The sequence below is a fragment of the Gobius niger genome, assembly GCF_951799975.1.
Source record: "Gobius niger genome assembly, chromosome: 17".
In the NCBI taxonomy this organism is placed as follows: domain Eukaryota; kingdom Metazoa; phylum Chordata; class Actinopteri; order Gobiiformes; family Gobiidae; genus Gobius; species Gobius niger.
Window position 1 is genome coordinate 25,668,207 of NC_136868.1, and position 9,012 is coordinate 25,677,218.

General features: G+C 44.0%; 1 protein-coding gene across 1 annotated transcript; it reads left to right on the top strand.

The window, feature by feature from the left end:
* Nucleotides 1-6,637: 6,637 nt before the first annotated feature.
* On the top strand, nt 6,638-8,449 carry foxd3 (forkhead box D3). The gene has a single exon (XM_079575347.1). It carries the CDS (start codon nt 6,971-6,973, stop codon nt 8,126-8,128), a length of 1,158 nt encoding a protein of 385 aa, XP_079431473.1. The 5' UTR covers nt 6,638-6,970; the 3' UTR covers nt 8,129-8,449.
* Nucleotides 8,450-9,012: the final 563 nt, after the last annotated feature.

Genomic DNA, 9,012 nt, shown 5'->3' on the forward strand with positions numbered 1-9,012 from the left:
TGGGACACAAGCAGTTCCTTTTTTTTTTTTTTACACTGCACTGCTGTGGCGCTAAGTGAGGGGAGGGGGGGAACTGAATAGCGCTGCTCTTTTAGGCGAGAAAAAAAAAACGACACTTGTTATCTTGTGAACCCTCAAACATGTAAGATCGGAATCTCTTGAATGTCAGCGACCGAAATGGAATTAACAAGAGATCTTTTTTATTGTCGCGGAAGGTCATTAGGCTGCCAATCGGGGTAATTATGGAAATGGTCTCCCCAGCTCTTCGGAATGTTTTCCCGCTTCCATAAGGACTTGAAAGTGTTCAATCAGCCTCTCTCGTGGGAAAGTTCAGCCATAACTGCAAGTGTACCAGCAAAATCAAATTAAGCAAAGAGATTTCATTAGTATTTATAGCCCCGAGGCATTTGTAAAAAGTGTGGAGCGCCGGAGTAATGCGAGACTGTGCCGGGGAGAGTTATTGCCAAATGACAAAGGCCATACCTAGAAGACATACACATAGATAATGAATAGGGGCCATTGATTGCATCTTTAAAGAGGATTCTGGAGGGAATTTTAAATATTGATGCTAGTGTGTGTGACTTTGCTCTCCTGGCGGTGGCATGGCAACTTAGTTTGGGTGTTAACTTTATTATTCCCGCGTATAAAGCCCCCCCCCCCCGTTACATTTATGATTAGTGTGAGGGATTAATTGCAATGGATGAGAGTGCTTAAAGCGACACACAATGGGTAAATATACAGGGTTCTTGGCACCATAATACAAAGGGGGTGGGGGGGGGTGAAGGAGTGAAAGTGAAATGGCTCGGTGAAGCAAATTGCAACACCTGATTTGAATCATTGGGTCTATTCAGTCCACTTAACCCCGGAGTAATTGACAATTTAAAGGTGGGCTCCCTAATTTCAAGAGACAGCACAGCGGCTTTGATTAGACGGCGGGATATGTGCGTTCCCAACGGGGCAACGGGCAAGGACACCATCCAGCAAAAGAGGCGCACAGATGAGGAAGGGAGTCGGGCTTTGAGAGACGAGTGGCAGAAGGCTGTGTGAAAGGTTTGGGCCATGCGAAAGTATATAGGCAAGTCGCAGCCGAACAGTTTGATGGTGTTTTCGTCACTTTGTTTAGATGTATAGTCCAGTTTTTGCTAAACGACGTTGACTGTAAATGCTGAAAGACCAATCAAATTGTGTTGTTGTAATGTAGAAATTTGAATAAGTCCTGGGAGTTGGTAAATGAAAAACATGAATGAAATGATTAGGTTACTGTGTTTTATATGAACAGGCATTAATGAAAAAAAAAAAGGGTGTTTACACTTCAATTCAGAATGATGTATATATATTACTTAGTCTACACACATAGGCCTCATTCAATTCATGTTCAATTGAGCCATATAGTCCTAAACTTTTTTTTTTTCACTGTTTGTTTATTAGACTTCTTTTAACTCTACATTTTTATATTTGAGCTTATATTTTTGCCTGTTTGCCATTGTCCTTTTTCATATATCTGATGCTGTTCCAGCTACAAAATGTCCTCATTGTGTGACAAAAAAAGGTTTACTTATGTTATCGTAAGTTCAATTCGGTTTTGGTTTAATTTTTTATCTACCATAAGAGTATAGAGCGCTAGATTTGTGACATACATTGAAAATGGATGATTTATTATTGCCCTACATGACATTTAAAAAAAAAAAAAATGACAGAATGCAGATGTTTTGATCACAGTTTTTTCCCCCCATTATTATCTCTGTAATTAGAAACACAAGTAAAGCATAAATGAAATATTTAACTGGTGTGGTTAGATGGAAGGACTTCATCATGCATTTTGTAGACCCAATCGCATAGTTTCAGTGAATCAGAGCGTCATATTGACCCCTGCTCTCCATCAAATGCTAAAAATGATGCAAACAGAAACCTATTGGGCAATTATTATTGACGGTGATCCACTTATTTCAGAGATGCTGGGCGTTGAAACATCTTTTTACTCTAGAGTGATCTTTTTCATGTAATTGGGTTCGACAAAAGGTAAAGTGTCTGTGTGGAGAGTTTGACAGATTGAAGGAATATTATTATGGCCAGTTCAGTGCGGGAGGAGGATAGAGGGTAATTTACTGTGATGTTACATATATGTATGCATCAATAGGCAGGGGGATATTGAGTTCAGGGGTCGCGCAGAATGAGCCTCTTCCTTTTATGTAAAGAAGCTGCCTCGCATGCAAAACGAACACTGACGCGCGGAGATGGAACAGGCCACGATCCAGCCGCGCGGTTCCATATTGGCGCTTTGCATATGAGGACAGTCTCAATATTGAGAGTTGAAAAGGGTCAGCTATGCTTTCCCGCGCGTACTTCCGTAGTCCTTCAAGTTCATCTTATTTCCCCCCCCCGTTTTAATCATCGAGACAATGAGCTGCATCCCCGTGTTTGTATACGCGCGCATTTGGAGCGCATTGTCCGAGCAGGAGGACGCGGTGTTGAATGTGGCCAATTGTCATTAGGCCTGTGGGCCATCCCCGTCACTGTGCGCTACAGCACTGCGCAAAACGTGGCAAAAATGTAGCCTACATGTTTTGGAGTCAATCTGAATGACAAAACGCTTACAAATTGAGTAACATGACACATACTTAACAGGTCCTCATTGGTATGGTAATCCGGCGACAGTGAGCGCGAGGTGCCACTTTCCCACCGCGCTCAAGCGAGCCTCGAGCGCACAACGTCCTGGACATGAGCTGATCTGAAGTCGAGAGATACAGCCTATGTGTGAGTTATTGTCACATTAAATGCATAACAATTGGCAGATTATTTAATAGTGTATTAAAATATCCCTCTGTCGCTTATTTAAAACATCCAAATCAGCCGAAGCATTTGTTTAAAATGAAATGTTGTGCATTTACAATACAAAATAATGACGAAAAAGAGCTTTAAAAAACGTTTTGTATATACATATATATGTGTTTTTTAATAAGCGAAATTAGGCTATAGGTTATTGTGAAACCTTTGCAAACGAAATTCCCCATTATGTGTCTCAGGGTATCAGGGTATAGCTAATACAGTTGCCTAATGCAGTTAGCCGGTGATTAAGCATGAAATTCAAACAAAAGATAGACTCTATGACTCCCCACTTATTTTAGCATTATCTTTGGTCAAATCGATACATTTCGCAGATTTTACAAGAGACATTTGCTTGACTCTTCAGCTCATACAAGCCTTATTCTAAATGACGCTTCATATTGTTACAGTGTTACAGTCTCACAGAAGTGGCTTTGTTTAGCTAAATGCTGACGCACAATTATCCAGGGCGTTGTGCAACTCTTCAGGATGGGGAGTTGTGACGCATTAAACTGAAATATTCCGCGTAAAGGGCGCGTAAAAATGAGCGCCTACATCGGCTGGATGGAGTGGATATTAGGCTGCCTATGGACTGAAAGTGACCGTTAAAACAAAAAACGAGGGGTAGAAAATAACTGAACATCCGCCTGCCTATGACTTTGAACATTGTGAATGGTTTAATATTTCGGTGTGTTAGGCCAAATGAAGCGTAAAGTCCCTTTAATATATTTACAGGCGCACTATTAATATGTAGATAGGCCTATGGGCGTAAAACCCGAAAAATGCCATATTTTTCTGTTCTCATTTAAAAAATAAAATAAAATAAACAAGAAAAAACCTGTTTTGTGTTTAGACTCGCGAGAAGAGCGAAACATTCGTGTTTTGTTCGTTTTTATTGCAATTTTGTTGGTAAACATTTCGTGTCATTGTTCTTTTGTTAAACGCTTCCTTTCATTTGTTTGTTATTCTATTAATTTTCAGTTAGACGATGTAGTGATTTGGATGCATTTTTGTTTTTTGTCACAATTCCAATGACAAATGATCCATATATCCATATCCTGATCATTCCCCTCACTTATCTCCTCTCTGTGTGTGCGATTCAAAAATCGGTCCAATAAAAATGACACAGGAATTATGAAAGTGAAATTCTGTTTATTTATTTAATCTTGAATGACAGGAGGCCTTTTTTTTCTTTTTCTTTTTTACGCACCGACCTCACCGTGTCCTTGCGCACACGGCGCTCATCCAGGTGACCCTGGCCTTCGACCTGCTCGGAGAGGAAAACGAGAAAGTAAAAACGAGGAGAACATGAGCCTCCAATTGTGCTCCTCCGCGCGCCCCTCTCCACCCCCTCCCCTCGTGAGATCCACCGGAGCGTCGCATTATTATGATCACAGTTATTTGTTGTGCGACCTTGTTGGTAGTTTGCGCTTATCTCACGTGCTCACGCCTGAACTGTTTCCCCTTCACCGCCTCTTCTCCACTCCTGCCCCCCGTCTGTCCGTCCGTCTTTTACCTGTCCGTCCGCTAACGGCTTCACGGTGAGGCGACTCGGCTTATTACACTGAAAGGGATTTTTGTCGCGCTAAGCCTTGCGTGTGTGCTTAAAACGTACATTTCATTAACAAACTGCGGCGGTATAAAAGCGGATTTATGAGGCTTCAAAAGATCACAGGAAGGACGGCGTTTTGAAAAACTCCCTCCCCTCTCTCCCCCTCTTTTTTTTCTCCCCTCTTTCCTCCGTTGCTTGCAGTTGCAGTCAGGTTATATCAGCAGTTACGGAGCAGCCGCCTTTTTTCACACGATATTGCTGCAACCGCGGGGGTCTGTAAAAGGCGAGCGTCGCAGCTCTCCCTGCAGAGAGACGAGAAGAAAGCGTTTCAGACAGGAGGCGCACAATGTGGGACAGATCATGAATGCGCTGAGAGAGTGACATTTTGAAAGAAATGATTACATGACATCATTTTTGCTGTGCGTAAAAGACATCTTACGCACAGTGGAGCCTGCGGTGCCACTGGATTGCTTTAAGATTTCGTCAAAAATGAAGCAAAAAAACAAAACAAAAACATTCCTAATCTGGTGTCTGGATTGCGCAGTCAGTCCAGCATAAATTACGCGCACTTTTTTCCCCCTTTTTTTTTTAATGCGCGCGTCCCGAGGATGAAGAGGATCCAAGTTGATGTTCATCTGCTAAGTAGCCCCGTATTGACAAGGCCCCAGAGCGCACGGGTCACCGAGAGATTAACACGACACACGCAGCACACAGGTCCTTCTTGGCGACTCTCTCCCACACACTGACCCCGGCGCGTTATTAATGACAGCGTGGGATTAGACCGACTTTTTTAAAACGCGACACTGAGGCGATTATTTCCCCCTGTCGCTTTTGGTTTTTAATATTGCTGTTATTTTTGACAAACTAAAAAGAACGATAACAGAACTAAAATCAAGCAATTTCCCCCCAAAAAATTCTGGAAATAAATGAAATAGAAAATGTAGGCTCTTTTCAGTAGCTAAATTAAGTAGCTATTGCTTAGCCTGCATTATTTGGCTAATCATAATTTGCCCAATTATAATAATAATAATAATAATAATAATAATAATAATAATAGTAATTATTATTATTATTATTATTATTATTATTATTATTATTATTATTATTATTATTATTGCTGAATAGTTTGTTATTTTATTAGGCACGCTGTTAAAAAAAATCACAACAAAGTTGCCGATAACCTATAATCTTGTTTAAACCCTTTTTGTTAATTTCCGTTGATACAAATATATAAACACATTTTATCTAATCGAAAAAGTGCGTCGCTGAATATAGATATTCAAACCTTAAATGACTTCCAATAAAATCAATACAGGCGCCAGCTACGACAAAATTCATCCGAACATAACGTCGTTATTTTCGTTCCATTCCGTATAAAAACAAATGAGTTTTGTTCTCACTCACATCCCCGCGCGTGCAGCCGAGTGTTATTTGAGCTCAGATTTTCCCACACCGCGGCACAGGAAAGCCTCATCTCGAACGGTCACCTTTTCCCCCTTCTTTCCCCCCTGCGCTCCTGAATAAGAAACGCTCTCTTTGCATTCACCCGCTGCCGCATTTCCTACTCGATTCAAATGCAAACGCATGCAATGATCGGGGTCGTTAGCACCTCTTCCAAACTCTTTAGGCGCTTCTTTACACTTTATTCATTGTCGCTTCTGTTTCTGCCGCGTCTTCGGGCTAATCCTGTGCGAATAAATAGACGTGATGCGACCGCTTTGCATTTGGCAAGGGCGGCTTTAAAGACAGGAAATATAACAACATGCGTGTGAGAAGGCTAAACAAACAAACAAACAAACAAAAAACAAAGATATCAAATAGAGAGTAAATCGTGCACAAACCCACCGACGCTCCCTCGACTTTCGGCGCCGCTTTGCGAGAGACTTGTGTCAAAAAAGAAAGAAAAAAAAGCTGTTTTTACGCGCCCGTGTTAACGCGCATTAGATCTTTCAATCGGCAATTTTCTCCCCCTCCTTCTTCTCCCCGCGCCACCGTTAAATGGTCTATGACGGACGAACTTCGGAATGGGCGCAAAGCAATACTACCGATGTCCCATTGTTGACAAATCCATGAAACAACTCCAGTTTGCATGGTTTAACAGCGAGAGGTAGAGGCAGTGCAAAGGCAGGACACATGGGGAGGAGGGAGTGTGTGGAGAGAGAAGGGTAAAGGGGGCGTGTGTCGTCACCGCACCACGTGTCCAGCCTCGATAGTATATCTTATCCTGAAAGAGGGGAAAGTAATCTATCAGACAGTCTCCTTTAAAAGCCTTTAAAAGCATGTGTCACCTCGACTTGATTCTCCGAATGTTGCTCGTGCTGTAGCGGGATCTATTCCACCCCTCACGCGGCGCTGTGGGTCACTGTGCGCGAAGACTTTCACACAAAGTCAACAAGTCCCAGACGAGACGAGAAGACGCTGCGCTTTTTTACGCACTGGAGAAATACTTGGGACATTTCTGGCTTTTGGAACAGAGACATTCTCCGAAGACCGGTCAGCCGCGCGCATCCCACGCCGTTTTCCCCGTCTCCCGCGCCACCCCCCCGGGGACTTTGATTTGACTTTTTCTCAACAACGCGTGAAGTCAGCTGTGAGATGACCCTGTCTGGAGGCAGCGAACGAGCCAGCGACATGTCCGGCCAGACCGTGCTCACAGCCGACGACGTGGACATCGACGTGGTGGGCGAAGGGGACGACGAGATGCTGCTGGAGAAAGTGGACAGCGAGTGCGACAGTCCCGTGGGCAGGGGGGGCGAGGATGAGGATGAAGAGGATGAAATCGAAGTGGACAAGGAGGACATGGGGTCCGGGGGAGTCAGTCCCGGGTGTGAAAGCTCCGGAGAGGGAGACGTGAGCGGGAAAACAGAGGGTCACGACCAGAACTCAGGGCAGATCCAGAAGCCCAAAAGCAGCCTGGTGAAGCCTCCTTACTCGTACATCGCCCTCATCACCATGTCCATCCTCCAGAGCCCGCAGAAGAAGCTCACGCTCAGCGGCATCTGCGAGTTCATCAGCAGCCGCTTCCCCTACTACCGGGAGAAGTTCCCCGCGTGGCAGAACTCCATCCGCCACAACCTGTCCCTCAACGACTGCTTCGTCAAAATCCCCCGGGAGCCTGGGAACCCGGGCAAGGGCAACTACTGGACCCTGGACCCGGCCTCGGAGGACATGTTCGACAACGGCAGCTTCCTGAGGAGGAGGAAGCGCTTCAAGAGAGTTCAGCCCGACATGCTCCGGGACCAGACCGCGCTCATGATGCAGAGCTTTGGCGCGTACAGTTTGGGAGGCCCGTACGGCAGGCACTACGGCATCCACCCGGCAGCGTACCCGCACCCTGCCGCCCTCCAATACCCGTACATCCCTCCGGTCGGGCACATGCTTCCCCCGGGCGTCCCGCTTCTCCCGTCTTCGGAGCTGAACAGGAAGGCGTTTGGCCCCAGCCTTCAACTCGCCCAGCACCTCAACAGCCTCAGCACCGCGTCTATGATCAAGTCCGAGCCGTCCGCGAGACCGTCCTTCAGTATAGAAAATATTATCGGAGTGTCCAGCTCGTCCTCCTCCGCGGCGGCAGCTCAGGCGTTTCTGCGGCCCCCGGTGACCGTGCAGTCGGCCCTGCTGAGCGCGCAATCGCTGTCTCTGACTCGGACATCAGCGGCCATCGCGCCCATCCTCAGCGTCCCGTCAAACATTATCTCCGGACACGTTCTACCGGCTGCCTCGGCCGCGGCGGTGTCCAAGTGGCCTTCACAATGACTGACACCGAACCTAAAAAGGAACTCTTATTTTTTATATTAAAATGATTCTATTATGAAGGACGAAGAGTGAACAAATGCACAAACCACTAGGCAGCACTGGACTCTGTAGCCATGTAAAGACTATTGAAACAGAGACTAAAGGGCAGATTTCTGTACAGGTAAAAAAAATTGTAAATATTTGTAAAGTGTTAAAGAGAATCGTTTGGCTTTGTCTTTTTTCTGTTCCGACGATGTGAGCGTTGGTTTTTGTATCGGGAGCTTCACTTTCATACAAGAAATACCACAGACGACCCTGACAAACAGACGTGTTTATAAGAAACAAGCAAAACAATACATGTCATTCTATGTAGTTTTAATGTGTTGTAAACTGAAGTTTATATGTAAATAAATAAGAAAAAACTACAATCTATTAATTAATTTGTGTTGTTTTAAACTGGGGGGATTTGTTTTTTGTTTACGGTTTGCTGTCAAATCTGTAGCCTGTTCGTTTCTGGTGACGACGGCACGATCTCATTAATTGTTGAATTTTGCAATCAATTCAATCAAATAATGTAACATGCAAAACGGAAAAAAACATATGAATGGAAATACATTTAACTTTGAACACATTTTGAGTTATACCTGAACTTATTTACAGTGATGAAAGAAATGAACCGTTTCTAACCTTTTGCGTAATGCGTAATTACGCATGACATAAAGGGCAAGTGTGGAGATTCTACAAAACATTTTAAAGTTATTCAAATGTTCATCATGTCAAATTAAAAAACATATTTTTTTGGAACATATTTTTTTTTACTTTACATAAATGTAATGACACGGATAGGCCGAATGAAGACTATTTAAAGAACGGAAATATCGGCCTACAATAAAAAACAAACAACC